This window comes from Macaca nemestrina, chromosome 18 (assembly GCF_043159975.1).
Source record: "Macaca nemestrina isolate mMacNem1 chromosome 18, mMacNem.hap1, whole genome shotgun sequence".
Lineage (NCBI taxonomy): Eukaryota > Metazoa > Chordata > Mammalia > Primates > Cercopithecidae > Macaca > Macaca nemestrina.
Genome location: NC_092142.1, coordinates 18,854,816 through 18,878,322, shown reverse-complemented (window position 1 = coordinate 18,878,322; position 23,507 = coordinate 18,854,816). Strand labels below are relative to the sequence as shown.

The 23,507-nt window shown below is 42.9% G+C and overlaps 1 protein-coding gene across 2 annotated transcripts in view; it reads right to left on the bottom strand.

Moving 5' to 3' along the window:
- Window positions 1-23,507, bottom strand: part of VPS35L (VPS35 endosomal protein sorting factor like) — a 148,249-nt gene that overhangs the window by 63,396 nt on the left and 61,346 nt on the right. For both annotated transcript variants that reach the window (XM_011747083.3, XM_071084199.1), the window contains exons 14-20: window positions 23,148-23,270; window positions 13,421-13,467; window positions 11,866-11,977; window positions 10,910-11,026; window positions 9,865-9,918; window positions 6,794-6,874; window positions 1,980-2,042 (exon numbers count right to left, since the gene is read on the bottom strand). In XM_011747083.3, coding sequence (XP_011745385.2) covers window positions 1,980-2,042; window positions 6,794-6,874; window positions 9,865-9,918; window positions 10,910-11,026; window positions 11,866-11,977; window positions 13,421-13,467; window positions 23,148-23,270 — 597 coding nt within the window. The remainder of the gene's footprint in view (window positions 1-1,979; window positions 2,043-6,793; window positions 6,875-9,864; window positions 9,919-10,909; window positions 11,027-11,865; window positions 11,978-13,420; window positions 13,468-23,147; window positions 23,271-23,507) is intronic.

Sequence of the window (23,507 nt, the reverse complement as noted above, 5' to 3'; positions counted from 1 at the left end):
GAAGGCTGAGGCAGGAGAATTGCTTAAACTCAGGAAGGCGGAGGTTGCAGTGAGCCGAGATCGCTCTGCTGCACTCCAGCCTAGGCACTCCAGCAAGACTCTGTCTCAAAAATAAATAAACAAGCAAACAAACAAACAAACAAAATAAAAAGCTGTTACTGTTAAAACAACTTATATGCATTCCAGGGATTGGTGCTGGGACCAGTTAACATTTTGGCGAGCCATCCCGGCAACCTTTGATGACCGTAAGCTTCTCCGGGCAAGGCAGACTTCAGTCTTTTTATGATTATATTGATGAGCAATGGAAGAAGAGTCAGAGTACAGCTGTTCAGAGATGGCCTCGAAATTGGACTGCCTGGCTCTGAATCCTAACCTCGGTGACTGTGTAACTGTAAACAAGTTGCTCTACTTCTTCCTGCATCAGTTTTCTCATTTGTAAAGTGGGAATATGGTAGTTGCTCCCTTATCTGTGGTTTTGCTTTCCAGAGTTTCAGTTACTCTCGGTTAACAGCCATCCGAAAATATTAAATAGAAAATTCTAGAAATAATTCATTCATTTTTATTTTTATAGTATTTTATTTGTTTGAGACAGAGTCTCGCTCTGTTGCCTAGGCTCGAGTGCACTGGTGCAATCTCGGTTCACTGCAACCTCAGCCTCCCCAGTAGCTGGGACTACAGGCATGCACCACCACACCTGGCTAATTTTTTGTATTTTTAGTGGAGACAGGGTTTCACCATGTTGGCCAGGCTGGTCTGGAACTCCTGATCTCAGGTGATCTGCCTGCCTCGGCCTCTGAAAGCGCTGAGCCACCACGCCCAGCCTCATTCATTTGAAATTGAGCATTGCTCAGAGTAGTGTAATGAAATCTCACGTTATACTGTTCTGTCCCGCCCAGGCTGTGAGTCATCCCTTTGTCTAGTGTCTCCACATTGTAGACGCTACCCGCTTGTTAGTCACTTAGTAGCTGACTTGGTCATTGGATTGACTGTCATGGTATCACAGCATTTTTGTGTTCAAAGAACACTTATTTTACTTAATAATGCTCCCAAAGTGCAAGAGTAGCGATGCTGGCATATCGTTATAATTGTTCTATTTTAGCTATTGTTGTCAATCTCTTAGTGTGCCTAATTCATAAACGAAACTTTATCGTAGGTATGTATTTATAGGATAAAACATAGTATACACAGGATTCAGCACTATCTGCGATTTCGGGCACCTCCTGGGCGGTCTTGGAACGTATTCCTCCTGGATAAGAAAGCAGTACTGTAGTGATAACTCCTACTTCCCTGCCGTGGTGTGAAACTGATGTGAGGCAATACTTGTAAAGCTCCAGAACAGTGCTTGGAGGGTGGTATATGTCCAATAAATATTAGCTGCTATGATTAAAATAAAAACTCTTACAATCCCGTGAGCATACATAAATGGAACCTGGAAGAGGGAAGTGAAGGGAGAGACACAGAATGTTACTATACAGAGGATAACCTAGATTCCTACTTGCCCAGGGCACTGAGCAAACTTGAACAGACATCGCAGGATATTTTAAATTTTTGAGGGAAACATGGTAAATCTCAACTGTCAGACACTGAAACAACTACTAGCTCAATGTGTTTCATAGTTTTAACATTAGGCTATGTGATTAAAAAGCAAGTGCTCTGTGAAAATCACTGTGGAAGAGCAAAGAGAAGGCTGTCCAGAGTGTTTCGAAGGTTTGAGAAGTTGTGTAATGCCCAATAGAGCACATATCCCATAAGTAAGGAATGAAACAGAAATAATATTTTTCTTTCAGTTTTTGTGCATTATTTTTTCAAATACTGCTTAAGCTGTTAGGACATAATACTTAAGTTGATCAGACCTAACTAACTACAAGAAACTGCTGAATATTTCTTTTGGCCTGGGGCATCATGAAAACATTACCGAGACAATGAGAACCTCTGAGCCAGGTACAAATCTCCAAAAATAATTAAGAAATGCTACTTACCACTGAGAAAAGAACTGAGAAGTCATGGAAGTGGGCAATAACTTTCTTAATTATTAACTGAAGCTGTAAAACAAACAAACAAAAATCTTATTTTTAAAAACTTAAATGTTTAAAAATTTATTTCTGGTTCACATTCTCTCATGAAAACCTGAATTTTTTTTTTTAAAGGCAATCACTTTTCATAATTTACAATTATAACTACAATAAAGTAAGCCTGGATTGTTCAACAAATGGTGAACTGGGCTTAGGGTAGGCTCTGTCTGAGTCTGAGTTTGCTCAATGACTCTGTACATCCTACTTTCTAGTCCTGGGGAAGTAACTGAGTCTCAGTCTCAGCTTCCTCATCTGTGAATTGGAGATCAAAGCAGTAAGGACTCAATGGAATGGTTCGTGGAAAGTCCTGATTGCACTGCCCGCCCTTAGAAAGTTCTCCATTAATGTCAGCTATTGTTATTCCTTGAATAGTGGGCAAACTTTTTCTATAAATGTCCTACATTCCACCACAACTACTCAACACTACTGTAGTGCAAAAGCAGCCATTGCCAACATTAAATGAATGTGCATTAAATGAATTTGTGCCAATAAAACTTTATTCACAAAAACGAGTGGCAGGTTACATATAGCCTATGGGCTGTAGTTGGCCAGTTCCTATTCTACATCATCGTAGGGCCTTTTTTTCTTGATTATTCACTGGAGAGGATTTGGACAGAGTTCGCTGGTAGAGTTAAAGGCCAAGGTATTACCCAAGGACGGTGGCACAGTCTGTGAGGTCTGCCTCAAAAATGCCCAGATACTGATGGTTACCGCCCCTCACTCTGCGATGCACAGTCCAGACCGAAAGGTTGACAGGGTCTTGGTCCAGGAGAGCCAGGGAGATGCTGTTTCTAAATACAATAGAACTCCCTACCTCTGGGTGCTATCAAGAAAATGTACTGACAATTTGTTTACACTAAAAAAACTGCTGTTTCAATAATTTCCAAAGAAAATCTCTCATGTTCTAAAAACAGAACATGAAGAACGTTATGTGCCCATTCCATAATTAGGCAGCTGACTAGGTCAGTCAAGCAAAAAACTAATAAAGGACTTCAAAACTTCATCATAAACAATGCTCCAAGGCATACCATTGTAAGACACTGCAATGCTGTCTGGTTAAAATAGTTTCTGAAGCACAAAGCACCTAATCCCTTTAGAACAAGAAATTTTTTGTTAACACTTAAGCACAGCTACATATAAACTGTGATTTTAAAAGATAGGAGTTTTTTTCCCTTAATATTTCATTGTAAAAATGCTCAAAAATAAAGAATATTGAAAGAATTATACAAACACCCATTTATTTACCACTTAAGACTCTACAGAAGCTAGTATTTTAATTTACTTTATCTCCTCACTTATCCATCCATCTAATGATAGAATTTGTAAACACACAGCCCATCCACTTTTTAAAACCTTTTTGTTTTATTATTATTATTTTTTGAGACAGGGTCTTTCTCTGTTGCCCAGGCTGGAGTGCAGTATGGCATGATCTCAGCTCACTGCAGCCTTGACCTCCTGGGCTCAAGCAATCCTCCTGCCTCAGCAGCCTCCAGAGTAGCTGGGACCACTGGTGCTTGCCACCATCAGCTAATTTTTGTATTTTTTTAGTAGCGACAGGGTTTCACCATGTTGCTCAGGCTGGTCTTGAACTCCTGGGCTCGAGCAATCTGCCCATCTCGGCTTCCCAAAGTGATGGGATTACAAGTGTGAGCCACTTCACCTGCCTTTAACTTTTTATTTTGAAATAATTTCAGACTTGCAGAAAAGCTGAAAGAATAGTACTGAGAACTCCCACATATTCTTTACCCAAATCCATCAATTTTTAATATTTTGCCAAATATGCTTTCTGGTTCTATGTAAAACATACTATTTTTTCCCTGAACTATATGAGAGTAGATTGTATGAATCATGCCCTTACCCCTTAACACTTCCTTTTTTATTTCCTAAGAAAAATCATATTCTCTGACATTTCCACTTGCTGTTATCAAATCGGGAAAGTTAACACTGATATAATGAAATCTAATCTAATTTGAAATCTAATCCAATCTGTTGATTGTCTCAATTAGTCTTTTCTGACATTACTATTTTCCATCTTCTACGCAGGATCCAGTCTGAGATTGCACACTGCATTCCATTTTCACGTCTCTTTAGTCTGTGTTAATTCACAAGTTCTTCCGTCTGTCCTTGTCATTTATGGCAATGATATTTCTGGGATTTTTGGTTTTTTATTTATTTTATTTTACTTCATTTATTTATTTTATTTTTAGTTTAGTTCAATCAGAGACAGGATCTCACTCTGTCACTGAGGTTGGAGTGCAATGGTGCTACCATAGCTCACTGCAGCCTCCAACTCCTGGACTCAAACAATCCTTCCAGCTCTGCCTCCTAAGTAGCTGGAACTACAGGCATGCACCACCACATCTGGCTAATTTCTTTCTTTATTTTTTAAATTTTTTGTAGAGATAAGGTCTTGCTATGTTGTCCACACTGGACTCAAACTCCTGGCCTCAAATAATCCTCCTGCCTCGGCCTCTCAAAGTCTGGAATTATAGGTGTGAGCCATGGAGCCTGGCTACCGTGATATTTCTGAAGAATTATAGAATGCTTCTCAATCTGGGCACTTGTGACATTCCCTTGTGATTAAATTCAGCTCATGCATTCTCAACTGAAATGCTATACAGGTGATGCTGTGTGTTTCTTAGGGTACTACATCTGCAGGCACATGATGGCCTTTTGCTCCTCATTGGTGAGATGAACTCTCATTAACTGGACTGTCCAGTGTCTGTGCTGTATAGTCACTATTTTCCCCATTGCACTGATACCTGCTCAGTAGGAAGACCTTTTGAGATATGCAAATATCCTGCTCCTCATTGAACTATCAAAATCTCTCTCCTCCTCAATGCATGCAAAACTCTTCTCCCCCCAGGTTTAACAGACACCGATAATTCTTACCTAAAGGAAGACAATTCTTGTCTTTACTGTGATGGCTGCAAAATGGTGATTTTTCCAATTCTACCATTTCTTTCACATTTCTCAATCCGCTCATCTATTTATCTATTCGTCATAAGGATGGACTCTTGGATTCCTATTTTATTCAATGGGCTATAATCCGTTACTGTCCTAATTCCATTTGATCCTCAAATTGGGAGCAAGTGAGAGCCCCTTCAAGCTGCTCTTATACCCTTTTCACATGCCCCCATTAGTGGGGTGTTTTTTGTTTTTTTTTTTTTTGAGACCATGTCTCTCTCTCACCCAGGCTGGAGTGCTCACTGCAACTTCCACATCCAAGGCTCAGGTGATCCTCCCCTGTAGCATCCTAGGTAGCTGGGACTATAGGCATGCACCACCAGGCCCAGCTAATTTTTATACTTTTTGTAGAGATGGCCCAGGCTGGTCTTGAACTCCTGGACTCAAGTGATCTGCCCTCCTTGGCCTCCCAAAGTGCTGGGATTACAGGCATGAACCACCACACCTGGCCTCACTGAACTCTTTAGAAGCAAAATGTGACATAATGTATGCAACTTATTATCAAATAATTCTGTAAAAAACATACACACATACATGTATATATGTGTGGACATACATGAATGATAAAGCATATGTGGTGAAATACTAACAGCTGGCCAGACATGGTGGCTCACACCTGTAATCCCAGCACTTTGGGAAGCTGAGGCGGGCGGATCACGAAGTCAGGAGATCGAGACCATCCTGGCTAACACAGTGAAACCCCATCTCTGCTAAAATTACAAAAAAATTAACCAGGCGTGCTGGCGCACCCCTGTAGTCCCAGCTACTCAGGAGGCTGAGGCAGGAGAATCACTTAAACCCAAGAAGCAGAGGTTGCAATGAGCCAAGATCACACTACTGCACTCCAGTCTGGGCAACAGAGCAAGACTGTGTCTCAAAAAAAAAAAAAAAAAAAGAAATGTTAACAGTTAGTGAATCTGGGTAAAGAATAATAGAAATTATTTATTTTAACTTTCCAATAAGTTTAAATTTATTTCCACATAAGGAAGTTATGCTTAAGCCCAGGAAGTCGAGGCTGTGCTAAGCGGTGATCACATCACTGCACTCCAGCCTGGGTGACTGAGCAAGACCCTGTCTCAAAAAAAAGGAAAAAAAAGTTGATTTAACTAAAAATACTTGCAATTTACTTATTAGTGACAACAATGATGACAACGCTTGTTGAGCACTGCAGGCCACTGTGTGAGGGCTTCACTTCATCCTCGCAGTAACTCTCAGGTAGCACTATTACTATCCCCACTTCACAGGTGAGAAAACTGGGGCACAACAAGGTTAAGTAACCGATCAAAGGGCACACAGCAGCCCCGTGCGGTGGCTCACGCCTGTAATCCCAGCACTTTGGGAGGCCGAGGCGGGCAGATCATGAGGTCAGGAGATCGAGACCATCCTGGCTAACAAGGGGAAACCCCGTCTCTACTAAAAATACAAAAAATTAGCTGGGCATGGTGGTGGGTGCCTGTAGTACCAGCTACTCAGGAGGCTGAGGCAGGAGAATGGTATGAACCCAGGAGGCGGAGCTTGTAGCTGAGATCGCGCCACTGGACTCCAGCCTGGGAGACAAAGTGAGACTCCATCTCAAAACAAACAAACAAACAAACAAAAAAAACAGGGCACATGGTACATGGCTAGGATTTGGCAGAGCTACGATTCAAACACAGGATTATCTGCCTTTATAGCATGATCCATGCAGAATGCCTATTTAATTCAACAGAACAAAATTCCTAACAATGTTGAAATGAGAAATGCAAATCTGTTACCTGGGGGTAGGAATCTTCAAATGCACGATCTGGAGTCATGTGCTTGATGACATCCGCCAAAACGGTATTCACCTCTCGTTTCTAAGCAGGGAAAAGGAACCAAACCTGCATTAGACACTGTATGGCAATTGCTGACCATGTTCCTGGGAGAAAGGACTAACGTATTCAGAATACATCACACGTCTTCCAGGAAATCGCTTTCAATATTCTGCTGAAAATAACAGAAGGGAGGAAATCCCACTCATATCACCTAGTCTAGTACCACAGCCCCACACCTAGTCAGGACTAAACGCTGTTCTCAAAGGTTCTGGGGCTTTACATTGTCCCTGCTTTCCCCGAGCGGTGGTCAAATCGGCCTCTTTCTGCCTGCCTGTCCCAAGCCCTCCCTCAAGTGCCTGCAGAGAGAACAGTGAAGCACTGTGGAAGAGTGCAGGCTCACCCTTGCAAGCCGTCTGATCTAACTGCTCACTGCTCACTTTTGCCACCTTTAGCAGGAGTCAGCCAAGTGCAGCCCAATCCAGCCCAGTGCCTGTTTTTACAAGGCCCACAAGCTAAGAATGGCTTTTAAGTCTCTACAATTAACTGCTGATTTATGAGAATTACAAAAGGCAGAAGAGCACGTCAGACACCATCACAAGGATACAATGGGAAAAATGCAGTCTTTGCAAACTCTACAGGGCAAAAGACCCAATTTCTTCAACAAATAAATTACAGGAAAAGAAAGGGGAAGGAGAGAAGGAGACAGTTTGAAAGATAACTTACATATCAAAAGTATCCTAAAATGCCTATTGCAATGTAAAAGCCTTATTTTCAACCAGATTTCAACAAATAAACTTTTTTTTAAAATCAGATAATTGGGGAAATCAGAATATTGACTGGTATTTATGATATTAAATAATTAGTAACTCAGCCGCGTGAGGTGGCTCACGCCTGTACTCCCAGCACTTTGGGACGCCGAGGGTGGACTGCTTGAGGTCAGGAGTTCAAGACCAGCCTGGCCAACATGGAGAAACCCCATCTCTATTGAAAATACATAAAATTAGCTGGGTGTGGTGGTGTACGCCTGTAGTCCTAGCTACTCAGGAGGCTGAGGCAGGAGAATTGCTTGAACCCAGGAGCCAGTGGTTGCAGTGAGCTGAAATCGTGCCACAGCACTCCAGCCTGGGCAACAGAGTGAGACTCTGTCTCAAAAAAAAAAAAAAGCAACTTTTTTCTTTAGAATAATGTATTTAGATTTGGTTTAAGGAAGGGAACCCTCCAACCTGGGCAACACAGCGAGACCCCATCTCTACAAGTAAATTTAGCCAGGTGTGCTGGCATGTACCTGTGATTCCCGCTACTCAGGAGGCTGAGGCAGGAGGATTGCCTGAGCCCAGGAGGTCGAGGCTGGAGTGAGTCACGGTCGTACCACTGCACTCCAGTCCAGGCAACAGAGTGAGATCCTGTTTGTCAATCAATCAATCAATGGAATCCTTACATTTTTACAGATGTGCTGAAATATTGACAGATGAAATGATACAATGTCTGAGATTGCTTCAAAATATTCCAGGGGTCGGGGGACACGGTAATGATATAAATCACACAAGATTTGTCATAAGTTGATAATTTCTCAACTTATGAGAGCGAGTCTCATAAGTTATGGGTACAAGGGAGCGAGTCTGTTTAAATTTCCATAATAAAATGTAAAATAAAAATAGGACCAAAAAAACACAAAAATCAATGGACCAACATTTACCTGATGCTCAAAACGAGGCAAAATCAATTTTGGTGTTAGAGGCCAGGATGGTGTCTACCTGCACCTCCCCAAAGGCTGAGGTGTGACAGCGAGGGGCAGTTCTGGGGGTTCTGTGGGGTCGTTATTTCCTATTTGCTATTCTGGACAGTGATTACATGGTCGTACCTTGTGAAAATTCATTGAGCCAGCAAACTTATGATACGTGCATGTTTTTGCATGTGTGCTTGGCTCAGTCTGTTTGGGCTTCTCTACCAAAATACCATAAACTGGGAAGCTTGAAACAACAGAAATTTAATTCTCACAGTTCTGGAGGCTGGGAAGTCCAAGATCGAGGTAGATTTGGTGTCTGGTGAGGACCCATTCCTCACAAATGGCATCTTCTCCCCAAGTCCTCACGGGGTGGAAGGGGACAGTGAGCTCCTCGGGACTTATTTGTATTATTACTTTGGTTTTGAGGCAGAGTCTCACTCTGTCACTCAGGCTGGAGTGTAGCAGTGCAATCTTGGCTCACTGCAGCTTCTGCCTCCCACATTGAAGCGATTCTCCTCCCTCAACCTCCTGGGTAGCTAGGACTACAGGCACGTGTCACATACCCGGCTAATTTTTTTTGTTATTTTTAGTAGAGACGGGGTTTTACCATGTTGGCCAGGCTGGTGGGCTTCTTTTATTATAAGGGTATTAATCCCCTTCATAAGGACTCTGCCCTCATGACCTAATCTCCCAAAGGTTCCACCTCCTAATACCATCATCTTGGGGGCTAGGATTTCAACATATGAATTTTGGGAGGGCACAGACATTCAGATCATAGCAATGCTATACTTAAATTTTTAGGACTTGATTAAAAATAAACAAATTACTCCAGCAAGGGTTTTGAACCCACTTCTATCTGCTTCTAAAGTCTCTGCTCTTTGAGAAGCCTAGTATTCCCCTAACTGTGGTTCTAGTCTATGCCTAGGGAAAGAAACATTTGCTTAGGAAAAGAATTACATGCCAGTCAAACTGTTTGGGAAATGCTGCTTACTAGACTCTGATGTACAGTCGCAAGGCACTTTAGCATATAAACATCTAAGGTATCCTATGGTTAAAAAAAAAAAAAAAGGTTTAACTTTGTATAATGCTGCATTTTCCAAACTTAAATGTAAACATGGAACAGTTATTTTTTGTTATAGTATACATATTAATGATCCCTCATGCTTTATCATGAAGAACGCAATTTTTATAAATTATAACAGCAAGCACCATGGTCAAATGCCTCAATATCTAAACTAGGCTAATTCACTATTATAAACATGAAAAAATCTAATTCTTTCAAAAACACCACCACAGTCACACATACCGTGAAATGCTTGCAGGTGTATTCTACCCACACTTCGGCACAATTAATGTAGTCCTACAAAGAAAAAGGAAAGCATCTTAACGTTAAGTCCAACATAGTATGCCTTATAGCAAACAGGAAGCTTCAGGTGGCTCTGTTCAATGGTCGGAAACGGGAATTTCCTTTTGCTAATTACTGGCTTAAAGGCTGATCTTTAATTTAGGAATATCCTATTAACGATATTTTCAAACCTAAATCTTACAAACTGTTACATTTTGGATGCCCTCTATAAAGTTAAGTGATCTTTTATAAAGTTTCAAATATCTGTAATGGTATGCATTTTTTTAAGTTTTATTTTTTATGGCAGTTCTGAATGCATGATCATGTAATTTTATACTTTCAGCACATCTTAAGGCTGTGAGGATTGAATTTTTAAAAAATCAAAGAAATTACATCTTTAAAGCTATCCATTCTCTATTATAGGTAAACAAATAATACAATTATAATAAATAGATTTCTTTAGGGAAAAATGTATAACTAATGAAAAGATAATTTCCATTTTTTAGTTCAAATAGAGACAGGGGTCTTGCTACGTTGTCCAGGCTGGTCTGAAACTCCCAGCCTCAAGTGATCCTCCTGCCTCAGCATCCCAAAGTGCTGAGATTACAGGTGTAAGTCACAATGTTAGGCCCGGAGGGGTAATTTTTTAAAAGAGTAGACGCCAAAACTTGGACAAAAAGTGGTTGATCTAAAGTTTAAATGGCAGGCCGGGCAAAGTGGCTCATGCTTGTAGTCCCAGAACTTTGAGAAGCCGAGATGGGTAGATGTTTGAGACAGCCTGACCAACATGGTGAAACCCAGTCTCTACTAAAAATACAAAAATTCGCAGGATGTGGTGGCACACACCTGTAATCCCAGCTACTCAGGAGGCTGAGGCAGGAGAATTGCTTGAACCCGGGAGGCAGAGGTTGCAGTGAGCCAAGATGGCACCATTGTACTCTAGCCCGGGCAACAGAGCAAGACTCCATCTCAAAAAAAAAAAAAAAAAGACAAAATGGCCACCCACCTGTGGGTTCTTCAGCTTAGTGATAACTTTCCAAGCTTCGTTGAGAATCTGAAGTCGGTCACTCTCGGGAGGATCAGCCAAGGCCAAGTTTAACCCCAGTGATCGAAAAAGGAGATGCTAAGAAAAAAGTCAAACCATCGTGTTATGGAAATTTTAAATCAAAGTAACTTGAAGCTCAAAGAAAAGGAAGAAAAGAAAAGAGAAAAGGTAGTAATGTTTAATCCTTCTTGGGGCCAATCTTCCAACAACCTCCTTCTGAAGTTCTATCAAACATATCTGCCCCAGCTACACTGAGAGGCTCACACAGAGTTAGCTACATCTGTTGGTCTAATTTGGGGCCATAATATTCCACTGAACAAAGTTTTTCACAAATAATGAATGAACATATATTCTTTTGTTTGTTTTGAGACAGGGTCTCACTCTGTCATCAGGCTTCATGACATAATCATGGCTCACTGCAGCCTCAATCTCCTGGGCTCCAAGCGATTCTCCCACCCTAGCCTCCCAAGTAGCTGGGACTACAGGAATGCACCACCACACCCAGCTAATTTTTGATTTTTGGTAGAGATGGGGTCTTGCTATGTTGCCAGGCTGTTCTCAAACTCCTGGCCTCAAATGATCCTCCTGCGCTGGCCTCCCAAATACTAGGATTATAAACATGAGCCACTGTGCCCAGCCTGATATATTCTTAAATACGTTAGACCAAAGTCTTTCTTAAATCCTTCGTAGTGAGCTAATTTGATAGATTTAGGGCTCATGGGGGCCTGAAGCCTAGCAACCACATGGGGTCTGACAATCCCAATCTCTAATTCATCTTCCATTGCGTTCCTCAGACACAGAGCCTTCGCCTGTGTTCCTGCTGGCCCATGCTGTTCCCAACACCAGACTGTCTCTCAAGAGCTATCGGATACACACCGCTTATTTGTGTCCTATTGAGCATGAAGTCAAGAGCCTACCTTGGGGAAACCAGATTCATCACACTCTTTAATCATGCCAATGAAATCCATAGACCTTGTGGCGATGAACTCAGCCCGGAAGGCAGACATCACGGAATTCAACAGCAAGGCACTGCAAGACACAGATCCCCAAGTCAGCCTGGCTTCTCCTCAATCAAAGCTGCTTTAATTTTTGGGTATATATTGCCAGGAAGGATGACTAACAGCTCTTTAGTGGCAGGGTTGGAGGAAAAAAAAAAAGACCAGAGTAAAAAGGTAAACTGGAAAGACTAACCCAGTGTCCTGCACATATTAGAAACTCAATAAATGTTGAATTAACTGGATGTTTAGATGGGTGGATGGATAGATGGCAGGATGAATAGACAGATCAGCAAGTGATCCAGTTCATTTAAGAAGAAGAGGGAGCATTCAATAAGCTGGTGCACTAATGAGACAGAACATTAAGTAACAACATTGATCCATGTTGTAAATATATATCCACATCATTTATGTAAGAGTTTTTTTTTTTGAGATGGAGTCTCACTTTGTTGCCCAGGCTGGAGTAAAGTGTCACGATCTTGGCTCACTGCAACCTCCACCTCCCGGTTCAAGTGATTATCCTGCCTCAGCCTCCCGAGTAGCTGAGATTACAGGAATGTGACACCATGCTTGACTAATTTTATGTATTTTTAGCAGAGACAGGGTTTCACCATGTTGGCCAGGCTGGTCTCGAACTCCTGACCTCAGGTGATCCACCCGTCTCAGCCTCTCAAAGTGCTGGGATTACAGGCGTGCACCACCGTGTCCGGCCAGTTTATGCAAGAGATTTCTTAGGAAAGAGATCTTATGTTATAGGCACTAGGCTCTGGGGACATAGTGGTGAACAAAGCCCATGCAAGGATATTACCACTAAAAGGAAAGCAGAGAGACAACCTCGTATTTGTGACAGTCAGGGAGATGAACTTCATCCTAGCCCAACCACCTACCACAGCCCCATGGGGAAATAACTATTATTATTATTATTTTCTCTTTTTTTTGAGACGGAGTCTCACTCTGTTGCCAGGCTGGAGTGCAGTGTCATGATCTCGGCTCACTGAAACCTCTGTCTCCTGGGTTCAAGCAATTCTCCTGCCTCAGTCTCCTGAGTAGCTGCGACTACAGGTGTATGCCACCAACCCCGGCTAGTTTTTGTATTTTTAGTAGAGATGGGGTTTTGCCACATTGGCCAGGCTGGTCTCGAACTCCTGACCTCAGGTGATCCACACACTTCAGCCTCCCAAAGTGCTGGGATTACAGGCATAGGCCACCACGCCCGGTTGGAAAGAACTATTATTATACCCGTTTTACAGATGAGGAGACAGAGGCACAGAGAGGTCAGGCAAGTGGCCCAAGGTCACAGGGCTAAGACAGAACATAGCCAAGGTCTGAGGCCAGGCAACTGGACTCCAGCATTCTAAACCTCCATGCGATCCTGCCTCTCTCTCTTCAGCTCTATGCCCAGGTAAGCAGGCCAAGCTCAAAAATAGCAGCCAATGCCATTTTCAAACTCATGCTTTATGAATCTTAAAATACTTACTTGTTTCCTAGTTTCTTACACCTTTCCATCATCTCGGTCAGCAGAGCCTATTACGTTAAAAATAATAATAATTTAAAAATCAGGTTGAAGGAGCTAAAGTAACATTTCTAAGAGATTTCCAAAGTCAAACTCTAAAATGAATGTAGCCACATGTCCATTAAGATAATTCTCAGTGTCTGGTAGGGATGGGGAGGCTAGGGGAGAAAAAATTCACTTTCATGGCATTTAGCGTAATAAATAGAAGCTGGGGGCTGGGCACGGTGGTTCACACTTGTAATTCTAGCATTTTGGTAGACCGAGGCGGGTGGATCACTTGAGGTCAGGAGTTCGAGACTAGTCTGGCCAACATGGTAAAACCCTGTCTCCACTAAAAATACAAAAATTAGCCAGGTGTGGTAGCGGGTGCCTGTAATCCCAGCTACTCAGGGGGCTGAGGCAGGAGAATCACTAGAACCCAGGAAGTGGAGGCTGCTATGAGCTGAGATCATGCCACTGCACTCCAGCCTGGGGGACAGAGGGAGACCCTGTCTCAATCAATCAATCGATCAATCAATAGAAGCTGGGACCCTGGCATCAGGCACACTTGGATTCAAATCCAGCCTCACCAACTACCAACAACGAGACTTCGGAAGAGTTGGCAACTCTGTCGAACCTGGGTCTCCTTATTGCAAGGCTATAAGTGGCACCATCTCAACTACGGGGTCACCGGGCACAATGAGAATGACAATTACTCTGCTCCCTACCTCTTTTGTAACCCCACATTCTTCCCTATTTCAAGAGGTGCGCAGGGTGCACTTAGTAATATGAGCAACAAACACCGGGCTAGAGCTTAGTGTTCACCAGCCATGGCGAGAAACACTTTGCACTCATGATCTTACCGCTCCCAACCACCCTTGAAGCAGGGGCTCTATTCTCCCATTTCACAGATGAAAAACAACGCCACAAATAGCAATGTTTTTCACCCAAGGTCGCACAGTTAGTGATGGCAGCCAGACATGAACCTGGGCAGGCTGGGATCAAAGGTCACGTTCTTTGATACTTTTCTTCTCCAACACAGTTTGAAGTCTATTTTTTCCCCCAAAGGGAAGTAGATTTTTTTTTAACTCATTGGAATACTGTTAATGGCTTTGGAGCTATCTTAAGATAATTACATATCTTTAAAAGAGCTCCTGTTTTTAAGAAAATCAATGGAAGAAGGATCATTTAGGGCAGTGGTTTGGAGAAGGTCAAGCCCAAGACCAGAGGCAATGACAGGACACTGAGCACTGCCCAGGTTTCAGGCTAAGTCCTTGACTTTCCTTTACTCTCTTACTCTTCACTATGTCCTTGTGAGGTCCATGGAACATTATCCCCATTTTACAGATGAAAAAGCCAAAGGTTAAGCCACTTCCTAATAAGTGGTAAAATGGGATTTGTGCAGGCCAGGGGTGGTGGCTCATGCCTGTAATCCCAGCACTTCGAGAGGCTGAGGTGGGAGGATCGCTTGAGCCCAGGAATTCAAGACCAGCCTGGGCAATATAGTGAGATCTCACCTCTACATAATTTTTTTTTTTGAGACAGAGTCTTGCTCTGTCACCCAGGCTGGAGCACAGTGGTGCGATCTCGGCTCACTGCAACCTCTGCCTCCCGGGTTCGAGTGATTCTCCTGCCTCAGCCTCCCGAGTAGCTGGGACTACAGGTGTGTGCCATCACGCCTGGCTAACTTTTTGTATTTTTAGTAGAGACAGGGTTTCACCATGTTGGCCAGACTAGTCTTGAACTCTGCCTGCCTCAGCCTCCCAAAGTGCTGAGATTACAGGAGTGAGCCACCACGCCAAGCCATAAAATTTTTTTAAAAATTAGCTGGGTGTGGTGGTATATCCTGTGGTCCCAGCTACTCAGGAGGCTGAAGTGGGAGGATCAATTGAGCCCAGGAGGTCAAGACTGCGGTGAGCTGTGATTGTGCCACTGCACTCTAGCCTGGGCACCAAAGTGAGACCTTGTCTCAAGAAAAAAAAAAAAAAAGACATGGTGGGCACGATGGCTCATGCCTGTAATCCCAGCACTTTGGGAGGCTGATGTGGACAGATGGCTTGAGCTCAGGAGTTCACGACCAGCCTGGGCAACATGGCGAAACCCCATCTCTAAAAAAAAATTTAAAAATTGACCAAGCATGGTGGTGTGTGCTTATAGTCCCAGATTCTCAGGAGGCTGAGGAGGGGGCATCACTTGAGCCTGGGAGGTTGAGGCTGCAGTGAGCCAAAATTGCACCACTGCACTCCAGCCCGAGCCACAGAGCAAGACCCTGTCTCAAAAATAAAATAAAATAAAAGTAAAAAAAATAAAAAATAAAAAGCAAAATAAAATAAAACGGATCTATATCTAAGTCTGGACCCAAAGTAAAAAAATAAGTGTTCTTAAATGCAATTCCACTCTTTCTGGTGGTGCTCCTCTCTGTCGTAAGTGTTGCCCTTCTCTGTCGTAAGTGTTGCCCTCTCTGTCGTAAGTGTTGCCCCTCTCTGTCGTAAGTGCTGCCCCTCTCTGTCGTAAGTGTTGCCCCTCTCTGTCGTAAGTGTTGCCTGAATAAGTGAGAGGTGACGTTGGAGATACTGTTGGAATCCCTACCCCCAGAACCCTGACTTTATTCAGATTTCCATCTATGCCTCACATAAACTAGGTTGGCTTCTGTCATGAACTGAATTATATCTCCCTTAAATTGTTTGTTGGAGCCCTAACCCCCAATATCACTGTACTAGGTTAAATGGAGTCTTAAGGGTGGGATCCTAATCCCATAAGACTAATGCCCTTGTAGGAAGAGACAGCAAGGATGTGTGTACACAACGGAAAAGCCATGGGAGGACACAGCAAGAAGCTGGGAGTTTCCAAGTCAAGGAGAGAGGCCTCGCCAGAAACCAACCTTGCTGGCCCCCTTGATCTTGGTCTCCTAGCCTTCAGAACCATGAGGAAATAAAGTCTGTTGTTTAAGCTCCTAGTCTGTGGTATTTTGTTATGGGAGCCCGAGCAGACTAATACAGACCCAAATCTATCATAGCAGGTCTCGTTCCCCTTGCCCATGACCCATTTCTAGCTGCTGAGACAGGATGGGAAGTCTTTGAGAGATTTGGAGAAAGGTTTCCTGTTCTTAAACAAGGACCCAAGAATCAAAGATTCCCTGGATGTTGTCAGCTCTGGACGTGACGCTTGGAATGGCTGCCCCCACCTTGCTGCTAATCAGCGTCAGCAAAGCGAAAAGATGGACTGAAGCTGCCCACCCAAGAGCCTCCACTTGTTGTGGAGGAGGACACATGGAATTATCTGTGGAGGCCAGACCCGTTCGATGTTTGTTCCTTATAGCCAAAAGCATCCTAGCTGGTGAACACAACTGACCACATCATAAATGGCTTCCCTAACCCACTCTTGGGTATTTATATTGGAAAAGTCATTCTTAAAGACCAATAGCCAAGTGGCCTTCGGAAAAAGCTAAGAAAGGAAAAGAGAGATTCTGTGTAATCACCACATTGATACTCCCTGACACACAGAAATAATCATTCAACGCCTACCTAACGAGCAACTTGAGTATACAGTTGGCCCTTGAATAACATGGTTTTGAGTTGTGCGGGTCCACTTATACACGGATTTTTTTTCAACCATATGCTGATTGTGAGACACAGTATTTGTGAGATGCCAAACTCAAGTATACGTGGGTTCCATAGGGCCAACTGTGAGACTGTGAGACTTGAGTATGCGTGGATTTTGATAGACGTGGAGGCTGGGCACAGTGGCTCACACCTGTAATCCCAGCACTTTGGGAGGCTGAGGCGGGTGGATCATGTGAGGTAAGGATTTAGAGACCAGCCTGGCCAAGATGATGGGACCTCGTCTCTACTAAAAATACAAAAATTAGCTGGGCGTGGTGGTGTGGCTGTAGTCCCAGCTACTTGGGAGGCTGAGGCAGGAGAATCGCTTGAACCCAGGAGGCAGAGGTTGCCTGAGTGGAGTTGGGCCATTGTACTCCAGCATGGGCGACACAGCAAGACTCTGTCTCAAAAAAAAAAAAAAAAAAAGATATACGTGGAGATCCCAGAATCAATCCCCCAAGTATTCCAAAGGATGACTACAGCAACCATTGTTCCAGACACTGAGGGTAAGATGGGAGGAAAACAGCCAGAAACCCATGCCTTCGTGAGGTTTACTCTATCTCATATACATGCACATGCACACACACAGGCGCACACACACACACACACACACACACACACACACACACATATAAATGAGACCTCCTGGCCCACCAATTCTGGAAAGATTAACTAGGGCAAATGCCCTAGTTAAAAGGTAACAAAAGAAAAAAAGATTCTTACCATTAAGACAAGATAAACGCTTAAAAAGTTCCCTCTCTCACAAAAGATGAATGCACTAAAAATGCATCCAAGAATATAACTTTAAAAAACCAAAGGCTCTGTTGTCATAAAGGAACTTAGGAATACATGTAAGTGTCCAGAGAGCCAAACGTTATAGATCCCTGGGCAGGTCTGCTGGAGGTTACTGATTTTTTCCCCTCTAAGAAGTGACAGAATTGATTATCTTTGGCAAGAACACGATGAACAACAGCTCAAAGCAGACTGGGATCGAAACAAGCCCTTTGGCTGGGATCAACCATTGAAAAAGCAGCTCAGCATATTTCTTTCATTTTCACACACACCAGAACTTGAAGATTCAGAAGATTCACAAGGCAGGCATTTGCTTGGTGTGCTGGTTTGTGTTTTAGGCTTTTGTTATTGTTGCCGTTGGCCCTGCATGGCACTTATTTATGTAACATTTCATTGTTTTCCTAAAAATCGTAAAAATAAGAAATGCTTTATAGACAAAAGTTCCAACAACATCGACATGCATCAAGAAAGATGTGAGTGTCCCCTCTTCCCAACTTCCACGTCCTAGAAATCACCACTGTCAACACTTTGGTGTTTATCTAGGACTTTGATGTTCTTATTTAGAACTCTGCCTATGCCTTATGGATATATATTATTACAGAAGCTTAGTTTTGTTTTTACACAATGGGATACTCTTACAAATACTGGGCTGGAGATATTTAAATATGGCCTTTTTTAATGGAGAATCTAGATGGTCCTCTCTTTTCCATGTTGTTACACAAATCTACCTCACTCTTTTAATCCATGGCTATTTAATCCACGCCATGGATATAATATCATTTTTCAAACTGTCCCTAACTGACAGATGTTTTTGTTTTCTGTTTAATTTTTAATTATTTATTTTTATTTATTTATTCTTTTTTGAGATAGAGTCTTGCTCTCTCACCCAGGCTGGAGTGCAGTGGTGCGATCTTGGCTCATTGCAACCTCTACCTCCTGGGTTCAAGTAATACTCTCGCCTCAGCCTCCCAAGTAGCTGGGATTACAGGTGCACACACCACCACACTCAGATAATTTTTGTATTTTTAGTAGAAACGGGGTTTCGCCATGTTGGCCAGGCTGGTCTCAAACTCCTGACCTCACAATCTGCCCACCTTGGCATCCCAAAGTGCTGGCATTACAGGAATATGCCACCATGCCCGGCCTAATTTTTATTTTTTGTGGGTACATAGTAAGTGTATATATTTATGGGGTACATGAGATGTTTTGATACAGGCACGCAATACATAATAATCGTATCATGAAGAATGGAGCATTCATCCCAATTGAAGGATTTTTAAAAGACTTTTTATTCTGAATTAACTACAGACTCATCAGTAATTGAAAAAAACAGTAGAGGGAAGTCCTGGGTACCCACCACCCAGCTTCTCCCATTTACATAACTATAATGCATTATTAAAGCTAGGAAATTGACACTAGTATAATACAACTAACTAGACAATTTCACCAGGTTTTACATGCATACTTTTTTGGGGAAGAAGAATATGTCTTTGTGTCTAATTCAATGACCATTTTACCAATATATATGGAGTTTGAGAACAACAGCCATATTTAACCGTTGGATTTTTTTTTTTTTTTTGAGACGGAGTCTCACTCTGTCACCCAGGCTGGAGTGCAGCAGTGCGATCTCGGCTCACTGCAAGCTCCACCTCCTGGGTTCACACCATTCTCCTGCCTCAGCCTCCCAAGTAGCTGGGACTACAGGTGCCTGCCACAATGCCCAGCTAATTTTTTTGTATTTTTAGTAGAGACGGGGTTTCACTGTGTTAGCCAGGATGGTCTTGATTTCCTGACCTCGTGATCTGCCCGTCTCGGCCTCCCAAAGTGCTGGGATTACAGGTGTGAGCCACCACGCCTGGCCAACTGTTGGATTTTTTAAGGTGATCTCCAGATTAGGTTATTTATAATTATTTACCCACTTCAAAAGTACAGGAAGAGAGAAAAGAAGTCAGGCCAAGGCTGCAATTCTATTTTAAACATCCTATGGCGCCTTATTATGGCAGCCCAAACGAACTAAGACATGCCTTGATTTTTTACCTTGGATTTCAACTTCAATTTGAAATTCTGTAGATGAGATATTCACAACTAAAGGTATTATTCCTTTCCCTCTCTCACCTGTCTGCCCTGTATATTACCAACTGCTGCAGCCGAACTTTACCATCCCCTATTTTGAAGTCTTGGCCTCTAATGGATACACACAGCTCTACTCTGCAGGTGACTCATAGCGGCCACTATCAAAGAGCTTTTAGGCACCAAATTGTCACATGCACCTTTAACACCACCTTCCATACTGACATCAATTCTTCTGCAGTTTGAAAATGATTATTTTTTTTTTAACAAGACACTGCATGTCCCTTATTTAAGTGTGCCCAAGAATCAGAGTTTATTATTATTCAGGTGACCTAATTTTTTAATCACTTATTCTAGTGCAATAATGATTTCCTAGAGCTTACTCCCAGGAAAGCTCTATTCCCAGCTTCTGCCATCCTTTGAGATGACTGGGGCTTAAAATAAAAAGAAGACTGTCTTGTGACATGTACCTTTTGTGTTTAAATCTGATTTTGCCTTTCACTAAAATAAGAAAAAAAAAATAAGCGTTCTCATTTCACCACGTCAATCCTGCTTGTATGTTTCCGTCATTCAGTGGAATACCAAGAAAACAGTCAAGTTCGTGGTACCCTTCCCAGAAGTGGGGGACAGCATGTGGTTGCTCAAACCATGCTGAGGACCATAGAGAACCAGCAGCAAAATTTCAAACAATCTTCCCTTTATAGTGGCTTGATTTAAAATCAATTTACTTAATGGTAAGACTATTCACCTGAAGTACAGGATGTCCGTTTTTCTCCTCATAATTTAGAATCTCAAAACGTAAAAACGTAAGCAGTGCAAACTTGTTGAAAAGTTAGAAAACAGAGATGGGCGGCCGGGCACAGGGGCTCGCGTCTGTGATCCCAGCACTCTGGGAAGCTGAGGCGGGAGGATCACTTGAGGCCAGGAGTTAGAGATCAGCACGAGATCAACAAGCTGAAACTGCATCTCACTAAAAATACAAAAATTAGCTGGGTGTGGTGGTGCATGCTTGTAGTCCCAGCTACTCAGGAGGCTGAGGCATGAGAATTGCTTGAACCTGGGAAGCAGAGGTTGTAGCGAGCCGAGATTGCACCAGTGCACTCCAGACTGGGAGACAGAGCAAGACTCTGTCCCAAAGGAAGAAAGAAAAAAACAGATGGGCAAAGAAAAATAAGTTACGATGGCCCCAAATCTCACACTCCAGTGATAATTCTGTCACTTCTCCTTCCCAACTCTCTTGCACAGATATAAAAATCATGTCTGCAAGTACCAAGACGTGGGGCGCTACACTAAGCACCATAGATACAGTGACTTCTTTGATCCTTGCAACAGACTAGAAAATAGGAATCATTAATATTGCTCCCGTTTTACAGATGAAGAAAGAAGACTCAGAGTGATTAGGAATAAGTTACCTGCTCCCTACTCTATCACAACAGCTGTAACGGAACTGAGATGCAGACCCAGGCACCCCGACTCCAGAGCCCACGCCTGAACACTAGGCCACACTGCCACTTACGACACACACAGCAACGTAACTTTCTTTTTGCACTTAGCCATATACCATGAATACCCTTACACCAGTATGCACAGATCATCAGGAGTCTCCATCATTTTAAATGGCCCCATTAACATCCCACCGAATGCACATACCATAACCAGTCCTCTCCGATGCTCGCCTCCAATTTTGCACTACTGTGAACAAACCATGTGTGCATCTCTGTGTGTGTTTATAATGTTTATGCACTCATCTAACTTACAGGATAAATTCTTAAAAGTGTGATAGCTCAGTTAAAGTCATGTCCTTTTTTTTTCTTTTCTGTACAGCTTTTAACATGTGTTGGCAACATCTAGGAAAAGGCAGATATCCTTCAACTTTGCTTTGCTCTATGTGTCCCTGTTATGTAGTCTCTCTTTTCTTTGCAACTATCAAATAAAGACAAGGGAAGCTTCATCTATCACAGTCTTTTTTTTTTTTTTTTTGAGACAGTCTGGCTCTGTCACCCAGGCTGGAGTACAGTGGTGCAATCTCGGCTCACTGCAACCTCCGCCTCCCAGGTTCAAGTGATTCTCTGCCTCAGCCTCCTGAGTAGCTGGGATTACAGGCACATACTACCATGCGCAGTTAATTTTTGTATTTTTTGTAGAGACAGGGTCTCTACAAAAGAGCAGCCTGGGCAACATAGCGAAACTCCATCTCTACAAAAAAATACAAAAAATTAGCCAGGCATGGTGATATACGCCTATATATCCATGTTAGCCAGGCTGGTCTTGAACTGCTGGCCTGAAGTGAACTGCCCACTTCAGCCTCCCAAAGTGCTGAGATTACAGGCATGAGCCACTGTGCCTGGCCTATCACAGTCTTCATGACAGTTTGAATTGTTGTTCTACTAAAACTGCTTCTCAGTTTTGGAAAAGTAAAAAAATACATGTCTGCTATGATTCTGATGTCACTTCAATTCCTGACAATACTTCAACTGGCAAAAAAGAAAAAAAGGAAAGAAAAATAATCTTACAAAGGAAATTAAGCGTCTGAGCTTTATTTTCCTTCCATAAAATACCTGCTCCACAGACTTTATTGGATTATTATAAACACAAAAGGGGTACGTGAAGGTAAGTGAAGAGGCAACAAGGCTTGTTGGACCTGGAGCCCAGTTCTGTGGGTTTGTATCAAGTCACCAACCACCTTCCTTTTTTTTCTTTTTTAATGAGACAGTGTCTTGCTCTGTCACTCAGGCTGGAGTGCAGTAATACAAACACAGCTCACTGTAGCCTTGAACTCTGGGGCTCAGGTGGTGCTCCCACCTCAGCCTCCCGAGTAGCTGAGACTATAGGCATATATTACCATGCCTGGCTAATTTTTTGTAGAGATGGATTTTGCTATGTTGCCAAGGCTGGTCTCAAACTCCTAAAATCAAGTGATCCTCCCAACCTTGGCCTTGCAAAGTGCTGGGATTACAGATGTGAGCCACCGCACCCAGCCACCAACTGCTTTCCAGCTGTGTGGCCTCACTTAGGTATATGGCCTCTCAAGCCACCACATTCCCCTCCCACAGTTGTTAAAATGAGACAGTCTTAGAAAAGCACTTAGCACAGAACCAGCCACCATGACAAGCCCTCTATAAAGGCTGGCTAGCGCTAACGTTGCTATAGCTGGTATGAAAGGGTCGCATTAACATTAAAAGGCACAGCGTGCAGGGGCTGTCGCCATACAGGAGGTGAGCGTCACACTGAAGCCACCTGGCAGTTACCTCGGGGGCATGGTAGGAGATGCACTGGAAGATCCAGTCCATGGCAGGCGGGTACAAGGGGAGGTACGATGGGAGCTCCACTCCTTGGACCACCAGCTGGTTCTGGACCGTATCCCCATGAATCTACAGGAGACCAAACAAACACTTAGAAAAGGAGGGGGAAAATCAAACAACAAACAAAGCACACACAACTCACAGACTGTGCATACTTGTAAGCATGTGGACAGCCCTGAGAGAAATAGCCTGGTTTCTCAGTTGCTTTTTTCTTTTAAACCAGAAAAAAACACAGAAAGTTTCTCATGTCACCAAGCTGAGCTGTTTTGGGAACGAGCGCTGTGGAAAGCAGGAACCTGATAAAAA